General features: G+C 45.0%; 1 protein-coding gene across 1 annotated transcript in view; it reads right to left on the bottom strand.

Annotated features, from left to right (window-relative positions):
* The window catches only part of IL6R (interleukin 6 receptor), a 70,173-nt gene that overhangs the window by 41,596 nt on the left and 16,283 nt on the right, over positions 1-12,294 (bottom strand). The window contains exon 2 of the mRNA XM_044005107.1: positions 64-312. Within this exon, the coding sequence (XP_043861042.1) occupies positions 64-312 (249 nt within the window). The remainder of the gene's footprint in view (positions 1-63; positions 313-12,294) is intronic.

Raw genomic sequence — 12,294 nt, forward strand, 5'->3', positions numbered from 1 at the left:
TGGAAGGATCTTCCAAAAGAATACAAACAGAACAATGCTCAGGAAGGGGGTGGTGTTACTCACCAACCACTAGCAGAGGCAGGGTCCTCACTGGGAGGCCGTCCAGGTAGCAGGTGTAGTTTCCCGAGTCATCATACTGCACCGACTTCAGTAATAGCTTACCTCCCAACATTTCCCTATGGCCAAGCTGTGGACCAATAGACTTATCCTCCAGTTTCCAGTGAATGGTGACATTATTCTCCAACTCCCCATCCAGGCAGGTCAGAGTGACGGGGGCACCAAGCACCTGGGTCAGCATATCACCTGGCACATCTGTGGAAGAGAGAAGACATAGAACCATAGACTCAAGAACTTGGGGGGGGACCTTTGAGGGATCATCTGGAGTCTAACCCCTTCATTCATTCAGCAAATATTTATTAAACCCTTTCTATGAGTACTAAGTGCTAGGGGTACAAAGACCAAATTACCATCCCTATCCTTAAGGAGTTTACGGTCTAATAGAAGGGAGGGGGAACAACATGTACAAACGTAAGTCTATTCAAAATATCTACAAAATAAATATGAAGCGGGGTAGTTAGGTAGCACAGTGGATAAAGCACTGGCCCTGGATTCAGGAGGACCTGAGTTCAAATCCAGCCTCAGACACTTGACACTGAACTAGCTGTGTGACCTTGGGTAAGTCACTTAACCCTCATAGCCTCACCAAAAAATAAACAAATAAATAAATATGAAGCTTTTGAGGGGGAGGGGACACTAGCAATTAGGGGTAAGGTGTGATAGATGCACTTGATCTGAGTCTTGAAAGAAGCTAAATATTCTGAAAGGAAGATAGGGAAACAATTCCAGAAAAGGGAAGTGATTGGCCAAAGATCACACAGCTTAATACTTACTTAGCAGAGGCAGGGTCCAAACTCAAGATCTCTGATTCCAGATCCAAGACTATTTACATTGTACTACACTACCTCTCAGGATAAAATGAGATGGTCTTGTTTGGGCATGCTGTTTAGTGATATTGCCAGGGAGCAGAGGACATTCTTATATCTCAGGGAAAATTCACAGATTGATGGTGGTTTTGGTTGGAACTGGGACCTTGAAGCAAGATAACTGGTCCCTCCTTCACAATATAATTGAATGAGGACTAGATCTGGAGTTGGGAGGGTCCAAGTTTGAATCACTGAGTTATTCAACAAACTGTTGTGTGCAAAGCATCATATTCTATGTTGGAGGTATGAATATACAAACATACATGTATTCATTTTTATATATGGATGGATATATGTAGATATAGATATATGAAGGCCCTCTTCACTGGAGGGTAAGGGATGGGAAGGGGAATAACATGAGCTCAGGCTTATTATAAGGCGAGCCTGGAACCAGACTGTGGAAGTCCTTGAATGCTAGAAGCAGGAGCTGATATTTTACTCTGGAGCAAAGGGGGAGACCCAGAAATGTTTTAAGGAGAGGGATGATATGATCCTAGCAGAGTTTTAGGAAGATGACTCAGGCCCATGAAGGACAGATGGGTTAGAAAGTTCCAACTCTGCCACTTACTTGAACAAGTCACTCCATCTCTTTGGGGTTCAGTGTCCTCAGAGCTCATATTTATATGGTACCTCATACCTCGACTGCAAAATCCTGGAACATTGTAATTTCTGAAGAACAAACATGAAAAGGGACCCATAGGGCATTGGGGTGATGCCCTGTTGGGAGAGGAGAGGGGATAAGAGTGAGTAGCCTATGGCATTCTGTCAATGATGGTTTGAATTCAAGGTAAGCTGTAAAGGATTTCACCTGGGAAATCCACAATCAGAAGGGAGGTGGGCCAGATAGCAAGAAAGAGCTGATAGAAAGCCTGAGAACTGGGTGGCTATTCATAAAATGACAAAATACATAAATATACAAACAAACCAATGAATGAATGGGCAAATAAATGAATGAATAAATAGGTGAATTAATGAAGCAGAAGGATGGATGGATGGATGGATGGATGGATGAATGGATGAAATACCTGGAGGAATGCCTCCAGTATGTTGGGTAGGTGCAAGTCATGGTCCAGAAGGACCTGGGATGAAGAGAGAATGGATTTCAGTCTACACTAATGGAAGAAAGAGATCCACCTTTAAAGAGATCATGGACCCATTGAAATAATAAAATAATTATGGGGGCAGCTAGGTGGCGCAGTGGATAGAGCACTGGCCCTGGAGTTAGGAGTACCTGAGTTCAAATCCGGCCTCAGACACTTAACACTTACTAGCTGTGTGACCCTGGGCAAGTCACTTAATCCCAATTGCCTCACAATAAAATAAAATAAAATAAAATGAAATGAAATGAAATGAAATGAAATGAAATGAAATAAAATAAAATAAAATAAAATAATTATGGTTTACAAAGTGCTTTTCTCAGCATGACCCAGTCAGGTGGTTACAGCAAGGATGCCAGTATCCATGATACCTGCACTACCGGTCTTGTGGGGTAATTGTGAGAATCAAATAAGAGAACACAGAATGATCAATTTAGGCAGCTAAGTGATACAAGTGATAGCGCACTGGACTTCAGACTTTGAATCAGGATACCCTGAGATCAAATCCTGCCTCACATACTTCCCAGCTGTGTGACTATGGGCAAGTTATTTCATATCTCTTTGCCTTAGTTTCTTCATCTGTAAAATGGAGATAATAAGAACAACTACCTCCCAAAGCTGTTATTAGGATAAAAAGAGATATATTTGTAAAATGCTTTACAAACCTTGAAACACTATATAAATGGCAGCTATTACTATAATTATTATTAACTGGAAGCAACCTCAATGGTTACCTAGTCTAAGCCAGTTTGTTCCAGAGAGAGGTGCAGAGACTTGTTATGCCTCCCTTTCTGACTGTGCATTTCCTAGGTGACATCTCTTTTCCCCCACTTTGCACTCACACCATTACTGGCCATGGACTGCAGGCTATCTACTGCCTCTCAAAAAAAATTGGAAACACCATTATCCCAATACAAGACCTTGGACTACCCAGAGGTCCCTACAAAACCTAAACAGTGATTTTAAAATCATCGAGGGAAGGTCTAAGGACAAGATTGGGCTCATGACACTAAAGAACATTTGGATCTGATAGGTATTTTTCATGTGTCTAAACTAGATTTGAAACCCTGGACTGAAGAGCCCTCAGTGGGAGGGCCAGCCCTAGGCAAGACTGTGAAATAGGGCCCATGTGTCTGTCAAATTCCACTCCCCCTTTCAGCCCCTTGTGTCACTCAGGACAGACTCCAGCATCCTGCCATGTCCTCCCCTCTTGAGTCCAGTTTTCTCCTTCCTTCCCTCGCTCCTCTCCTTCCTTCTATCTCTCTATCTTTGTCTGCCTATCTGTCCCCCACCCCATTCTATCTTTGGGTCAGCTATTTATTATTATTATTATTATTCTGTGACACTAAGGCTGCCCTAACTCCTGTTGACCCAAAGGTGCTGACTTTTCATGGCCTTGGACCTCAGCCTGTACCTTGGCCTTCAATCATGTGGAAGATCTATGTTTGCTCTCTACACAGACCCGCCATCATCTTTCCACAAAGCTCTCTTTAGCAGTAGCTGTTATCTAGCACTTCCATGCTGCCCTTCCATGCCTTCAGAACTAGAGTGTCAAACCGCTTTGACACCAAGAAGCCAAAGCTCTTCTCAGGATAAGGAACACACTCTCTAACTGAATCCAGGGTTTTGGAGGCAAGCTCTGCATTAAAGGAGAGAAAGACTGGGGGTGTCAGAGGTATAATGGAGGGAGACCTTGAGTCTGCCTTGGAGCTAGCTACCTTGCAGTTTTATGGCTTTTCTAAGTCTCTTTTCCCCTTCACGCTAGTGCCAAATTTACCCTTAAAAGTAATAACTCATGGGGCAGCCAGGTGGCGCAGTGGATAAAGCACAGGCCTTGGATTCAGGAGGACCTGAGTTCAAATCCAGCCTCAGACACTTGACACTTAACTAGCTGTGTGACCCTGGGCAAGTCACTTAACCCCAATTGCCTCACCAAAAACCAAAAAACAAACAAAAAGTAATAACTCACATTTTAATAATGCACTAAGATTTAAAAAAATTTTTTTCTCAATTACATATAAACAAAAAAAATTTAACATTTGATTTTTCAAATTTTGAGTTCCAAATTGTTCCCCTCTCTCCTTTCCTCCCTTCCCTCCCATCTCCTCGGGAAGGCAAGTGATCTAATATAGATTATACATGTGCAGTCATGAAAAACATATTTCCACATTAGCCATGTTGCAAAAGAAAACACAGACCAAAAATGTGCTGAGTTTTCAAAGGGCTACCCTCACAAATAGTGTGGCAAGAAACAGTTCTTACCACTCCCCCCTTTCCATTTTCCAGAGAAGGACACTGAGGCACAGAAAGGTAGAGTGAGCTTCCCATGGTCACACTATTGGTAAGTGTTAAAGCCAGATCTCCTGCCTCCAAGTCCAGCACTCTCCACTATACCACTCTTCCTGTTAGTTGAAAAAGCCTTGCACTGAGAAGAAAAAAACTCAGATTCTAGTCACCAGTTGGCTGGATGGGTCCAAGCAAGCCTCTTAAAGGTCTCTCTGCCTCCATCTCCCTCTCTGCCACCTATTCGCTGTTTGACCTTGGGTGAGTCACTCTACTTCCCTGGGCCTCTGTTTCCTTCTCGGTAAAATAAGGTCAGATTGGATGATCTCTAAGATCCCTTCTGAGTCTAGATCTGTGATCCCATGATCCTTTCCTCCTGGGGTTCCTCAATGATAAACATGAGAAGCATGCCGGGAAGAACCTGGGAAGAATCTAACTGTCTTGCCCTATTGCAGCTCCCTCCAGACCTCTACTTCTTTACCCTCAAAACCACTGGGCCTTACCATCTGCCCTGCCACAGAACCTCTGAGGCCCACCAGACCCTTCCATCTTCCCTACAGCTCTGTTGCCTCCTCCTGTTAGAATGTGATCTCCTTGAGAGTAGGGACTCTTTCCTTTCTATTTGTATCCCCAGAACTCAGTAAAGCACTTTGCATGTAGTACACACCTAATATACTTTTTCTTTCAAACATTCATCAAGAAGCTCTGTAGCCCTTCTTCCTTCATGAGAAGGGAATAATCATTTATAATGTGCCTACTTTGTGCCAAGCACTGAGCTAAGGGATTTTTGGGGGGTGGGGCAATGAAGGTTAAGTGACTTGCCCAGGGTTACACAGCTAATAAGTATCAAGTGTCTGAGGCCAGATTTGAACTCATGTCCTCCTGAATCCAGGGTTGGTGCTTTATCCACTGTGCCACCTAGCTGCCCCCTGAGCTAAGGGATTTTTGCAAATATTACTGCATTTAATCCTAAAAAAACAACTCTGCAAGGTAGGTATTATGATCACCTTCATTTTGCAACTGAGGAAACTAGGGCAGACAGAAGTTAAGTGACTTGCCCAGGGTCACACAGCTAGTAAGTGTCTGAGGCCACATTTGAACTCAGGTCTTCCCTGACTCCAGTCCCAGTGTTCCATCCATTAAACTACCTGCTGCCACTGTGTGTGATAATTCAGAAGGGGAAAGACCAAGGAAACATGGATAATCCAAATGCACCAGTACAAATAATGCTTGAGGGGGCAGCTAGGTGGTGCAGTGGATAAAGCACCAGCCCTGGATTCAGGAGGACCTGAGTTCAAATCCAGCCTCAGACACTTGATACTTACTAGCTGTGTGACCCTGGGCAAGTCACTTAACCCTCATTGCCCTGCAAAAAAACAAATAATGCTTGTGAATCCTTTGCCAGATCAGATCTGACCTCCTGCATTAGCAGCTCTCTCCAAGCTACAGCTCCATCAAGCCTGCCAGGAGGCCTCCTGTTAGCTCTTCAGGACTGACCTTCTCCCAGAGAGACCTACTTAAAGACGGGATTTCTCAAGCTTAGTTGTCAGTGGTTTGGAGCTGAGACTACTGCTAACCCTATCTGTCCATGTTTTCTCTGCTCCTGCATCTCTTGCCTGGGCCCTCCCAGAGTCTGGCCCCCATAGAAAGGGAGGGGAATTATGTGTCAATATTTGCCCAAGAGGCCAGGAGAATGCTTCAGCAAGCCTCCCTTCATTACTCTTTCCAGTGTACTCAGCACTGGCGGCCTGACTCTGAGATGTCCGTCAGTGGGCATCTGTTTGCTGTCCCCACAACCACCACCTCCACCCTCTTTGGGGAGGGGGAGCCCGGAGGTGTGGAGAGACATTCATCTTGCTAAACTTATCCTGGCACTTGGACGTGTGGAGGAGAGGAGACAGGGCTGGGAGGAGGGTGAATAATTCTCTTCATTCTGACCATGAACAAATTAGTATCCAGGGCTGTTGAGTCAACAACTCCACCAGTTTGGAGCTGAATGGAGTCCCGCCTTCTTCTGCAGAGCAGAATGTTCAGACTCTCTTAGAGACAGTTTGTTTATGCTCTGAGCACTCCTTCCCGCACACCAGACTCTGACACAAGGGTGGACACAGCATTTCAGTTTCTCCATCTGCGTCCAAATCCCAAAGTGGCAACCTGCTTACTGTGTGGTCTTGGGAGAGTCATTTTATGTCTCTTTGCTTCTGTTTCCTCTCAAATGAGGGGTTTGGATTTGGTCGCTTCTAAGATACTTCCCAGTTCTTGAGTTTGTTGTCTCCAGATGGCCCAAGGGGAAAGCTGTACCAGTTGCCCTACTCTCTCATGCCCCTGATACACCTCAAACTCCATGAAGGAGAAGGCTGTCTTAACTAAACCTTGCCTCTCCCCCAGCACCTGACTCTGTGGAGTCAGCACTCAATAAACGTTTGTTGGGGGCAGCTAGGTGATGCAGTGGATGAAGCACTGGGCCTGGATTCAGGAGTACCTGAGTTCAAATCCTGCCTCAGACATTTGACACTTACTAGCTGTGTGACCCCAGGCAAGTCACTTAACACTCATTGACCTGACAAAAAAAAAAAAACAAAAACCCCAACCAAACAAAAAAAGAGTCTTGGGAAGAGAAAGGGGACAATAACTATCATCTTTCTAACACATCCCAGGGCCTCTATTTGTAATAAACGTTTGCTGAATTTTGGATGTGTTGAATCTCAAAGTTGGAATCATCTCGTTGAATACCTGTCTTCTCCCCCAGCATCAGTGGCTTGGAGGGGGGGGGTGGAGGAAGGATGCAGGGAGGGGCGGCGTCACATCCCCCCTCTCAGGGCAGGATTGGGTTAGGACATGAGGAGAGGGAACCTTTTCCCTTGGGATTCTGGGAGGAACTTCCAAATCAAAGAGAAAAAAGATATGAAAGAGAATATGTGTGCATGAGTGTGATACGTGCAGGTTGAGGGGAGAAGGGCCGAGACTGACAATCAAGAGATAGTCATTTCTATGTGTAGTGACAAAAGCCCTCCTTTTACCAGATTAAATCTTCTCTCCTTCCCTTATCAGCCAGTTGCTTATCAACTGAGTAGAATCAGGCTCCTCAAATTAACTTGCTTATTCTTTATGTGTTGATACGCTTTGTCCCTCCAGAAAGTAAGCCCCTTCAGGGCAGAGATTGGCTTTTTTCCCATGTTCCAGGGGCCTGGCACAATTCTGTGCATGAGGCCGGCGCTCAATCAACTCTCATTATATGGGGTCTGGGCTGATAAGAAAATATAAATTCTTTTTTTTTTTTTTTGGTGGGGCAATGTGGGTTAAGTGACTTGCCCAGGGTCACACAGCTAGTAAGTGTCAAGTGTCTGAGACCGGATTTGAACTCAGGTCCTCCTGAATCCAGGGCTGGTGCTTTATACACTGTGACACCTAGCTGCCCCAAAATATAAATTCTTAACTCATTACTGGACACTGGTATCTCTCTGCCCACAGTAGTGTTGCCTCTCTTGGGCTGTGGGCTCCCAGAGGGCATGGAGCATGCTGCTTTAAACTTAAATGGCACATTATCCATCACATCAAAGACAGGTACTTAATCAAGGCCTTTTGAAGCCTCGGGGGTAATAGCAAGGCCAGATCTCTGACTCTTAAGAAGGTTTGGCTGTGACCCAACTCTGACACAGAACAATTACTGGATTCCTCAAGCTCTCTAGGGAAGGACGTTTCCACCACCTCCCTGGGTTTTCCCTCGAGGAAAAAGGAAACCAGTGCTTTGCCCATGGCTCCGAGAAACTGAGATCAGAGTCCCAGGAAGCCAAGGCACCAATGCCCACTGCATTTCATACCTGAAGCCACTGGGATCCCAGCTCCCTGGTGGGGCAGGATTCATCCAACTAAGTTCTAAATGTCCCACATTCTTTGGACAGCCAAAGCACTGGAGTCAGCCTTGACCTTCCCCATTTCTGGCTTCTGTTTGTGGGTTTTGGGAATGGCTGGGAGTCAAGGGTGGGGAGAGGTGGGGAGTGGGTGTGTGTATGGAGGCAATCATCTTCCAGTTGTGGGTTCCCCCCCCCTTCAAATAAACTTGTAAACGTCAAAACCAGTGAAAAACACGAACACACAAACACATATTTCCCAACTCTCTCAGAGATTACTTGTGCTCAATGCCAGCAAAAACAAACCTCTGATTCCCAGCCTCTTTTATGTAAGAGGCTAGCTGGGCCAAAGCAAGAGAATTAGCTCGTGGCTGCTAATCCCGGCAGCCCCTTGGTCCAGAGCAGAAGCTTAAAGGTCATGGGCTGGACCACCCCAACGGCTTCAGAGCTTCCTGTAACCTCACCCTCCCAATTCTCTCAGGCTGTGGCAGGAGAGGATTTGGGAGGTGGTCAAAGAGGAGGCGAGGAAGAGTCTTATTTCAGAAAGAGAACCTTTGATCAGAAAGGAGAGGGATGCCAAGAACAGGAGCCTCCAGCATCTGGAAAGGCAGGGAGGGGAAGGAAGCCTCAGACCCTGGACGTCAGACCTCACACAGCACTTTGCCCCTCTCTTATGCACTTATCATGTATCAGTTTGTATTAGAGTTATTTCTACATGTGCTAGGTGGCATAGTGGATAAAATGTAGGACTTGGAATCGGGAATACCTAAATTCAAATATTACCTCTGACACCTGCTGTCTGACCCTTGGTCAGTCACTTAATCTCTCTCAGCCCCAGTTTCCTCATCTGAGAAAAACATGTCACTGGGGTTGTCGTAGAAATAAAATGGCACAATACAAGGTATCTCCAAAGCCTTAGTGCTGTTTTAAGTTTTGTCCTTGCTCAGTCGTTTTTTTCAGTCGTGTTTGACTCTTAGTGACTCCATTTGGGGTTTACTTGACAAAGATACTGAAGTGGTTTGCCATTTCATTCCCCAGTTCATTTTACAGATGAGGAAACTGAGGCAGACAGGGTTAATTGACTTGCCCAGGGTCACACAGCTAGGAAGTATCTGAGGCCAGATTTGAACTTGGGAAGACAAGTGTCCCTGACTCCAGGAGTTTCACTGTCCAATGTGCCACTTAGCTGCCCATATTTTAAGCTAGAGAATCTTAAATCTGTCCTAAGATTTTAGGGATATACATACATACATGCATACATGGGTATGCCTAAAATCTTAGGGCAGATTTAAGAAATGGAGTGTGCCACTTTCTATAGATGCATGTATGTGTATAAGTTTAGAGTGTCATACTTCATAAAACTAAAGCTGTTCCTTCTAGAAGGTAAGCTCTGCTAGGGCAGGGATAGTGTCACATCTAGACTTTGCACCCCTCTCGTCCCCTGGACCCCAGCACATTATTGTATATACTAGAGGTTTTTAATCAATGAATGGTAAATTTGTACAATTAAATTGAGGCCTCCTTGCCCAGTAACCTGAGCAGAATCAAAGAACCATAGAATGTTGATATAAACTAGCCCAGCTCCCCACTTCACAGACAAAAAAACTAAGGCCAGGCAGGTTCCCTCAGAATTTGCTGAGAGGTCATATGACTTGAAACCAGGACGTGGATTCCAAAGGGGACATCTCTATGCCTAGCATGCTGGGAGACTGGGAAAGAAAGAGTTTGAATCCCATCTCACAAGGCTGGGTTAACAAATGGAGACACTTAGGGTGATTCTCTTCCTCCCTCTTGTCCTGAAGAGGCACAGCCTTCAGTTCCTGCCTCCCTCTTCCTTCCTCCTCGCCTCTCCTCCCCGCCCCCAGCTCTTTACCGTGCTCTTTCTCCTTAAGGTTCTCTACAATTGTCCTCACATTTGCTCTTCCTATCACACCCTTCTAACCATTCCTTTAAAAGTTGCAGGAAGTTGGAGCGGGACCCTGAGGTGTAAGGGGAGAGGGGAGGCAGATGACCCTGCTCAGCTCTGCTTCACTGAAATCTAAGGCACGAGCAGGTCAAGACATCACCCGTGGGATGCCATCAGTTCCCTTTAAGAACGAAGGGTGAAGAACGGCAATAAGGTCTTCCCAGGCCCATCAGAGTCAGCCACAGAGATCCCTGAGCCTTACTGAGGAAAGGAGTCTCCAAAGGAGGCACAGGACTGACTGTCAGTAAACTCTAGTGGTTCCTTCTTATCTCTAGGATAAACTACAAATTCCTGCATTTGGCATTTAAAGGTCCTCACCAAGTGGCTCCAATTTACATTTTCAGATATAGATAGATATACATGTATGTGTATATAAGTGTATAATCCACACATATACATATGTGTACATGATGTACATATACATGTACATATAAATACACACATGTGTGTATATGTGTATATATATTTGAACTCAGGTGGATGAGTTCCTGACTGCAAGCTTGACACTCTATCCACTGCCCCGCACCCCACCCCCACCCCCCACCTTAGGGGACAGCTAGGTGGCTCAGTGGATAGAGTGCTAGACCTGGAGTCAAGAAGACCTGAGTTCAGACCCTACCTCAAACACTTAATAGGTATGTGACTCTGGGCAAGTCACTTTACTCTGCCTCAGTTTCCTCATCGGTAAAATGAGCTGGAGAAGAAAAGGGCAAATCGCTCCAGTATCTCTGCCAAGAAAATCCTAAATGGGGTCATGAAGAATCAGACACGACTGAAATGACCGAAGAACACCTCCCTCAGGACGAGCTTACAATCTCTAGTTTCCTTCAAAGCTTACCTTGAGTGACATCTCCTATAGGAAGCTTCCCCCTTCTCCCCAGCCCACCCCCACTACTAATGCCTCCTAAGCCCCTGAAATCATCTTGTATTGACTTCGCATACTTCTTGTTCTTATTGATACATTGATTTGTTTCTGCAGATTGAATGAATGTAAGCTCCTTGGGGGATAGGATGAAAAGAAATTTCTTTTTTTTTCTTCGTATCCCCATCACCTAATACAGTAAGAAATGCTTATTGATTGATGGATGGATGGATTGATTTATTCTTCTTATTCCCTCCTGGAGGCATCACAAATGTCAGTCTCTTTACTTCTACTTTTCTTTCACTTCTCCCTACTCCCACTCCCATCTAATGATAAAGAGAGATGCCCAGAGTAGTGGAAATAACGTTATTCTGCTCAAGAAATAAGCATTCAAGTTCAGACTCAGCCATTAAATAGCCATGTGACCCTTTGCAAGTCATTTAATATCTCTGGGACCTGAGCTCTTTATCTGTAAAAGGAGAAGGCTGAATTAGATGACATCTAAGATTCCTAACTGTTGAAGCAGCTAGGTGGCTCAGTGAACGGAGTGCTGGGCCTGCAGTCGGAAAGACCTGAGTTCAAATCCAGCCTCAGACACTTACTAGCTGTGTCAACCCCGGGCAAGTCAGTTATCCTCTGTTTGTCTCAATCCACTGGAGAAGAAAATGGCAAACCCTGTAGTATCTTTGCCAAGAAAACCCCATGGACAGCATTGATTGGTTTGGGTCCGAGGGCTCACAAAGAGTTGGACACAACTGAATAGCAATGATGTTTCTCACAGGTTTATTCAATGTTCTATTGTTTACAATAGGTGCTTAATAAAGTATTTGACAAATGAGTGTGTACTAGGAAAGCATTCTGTAATGTTAGATTTGAAGTTCAAAGACTGATACTTGAATCACAAAGCTGTCATTTGCCCTCTCTGTGCCTCAGTTTCCTCATCAGTAAAAGGAGGGGGTTGGACTAGATAATCTCTAAGGTCCCTTCCACCTTTAAATCCTCTATGAGTGAGCAGATAACAAAGGATTCTTCTACGGATGAGAACCAAAAGCCTCCATCTGAAGCTGTGCCCTAACACCTTCCAAGAAGCAAGGTCACATTTCCCTAACTCTTCCCTAAACCCCATACAGATAATCAAATCCCTGCTCCAAGGCACCCTGGCTGCTTCTCCACTAATCATATGTCTCTGCCTCTGGAACAACCTCCAGCTTGTACATATAAATATTTATCTTGGCTCCATGGTGCTTGTTAT

This window comes from Dromiciops gliroides, chromosome 4 (genome assembly GCF_019393635.1).
Source record: "Dromiciops gliroides isolate mDroGli1 chromosome 4, mDroGli1.pri, whole genome shotgun sequence".
NCBI lineage: Eukaryota > Metazoa > Chordata > Mammalia > Microbiotheria > Microbiotheriidae > Dromiciops > Dromiciops gliroides.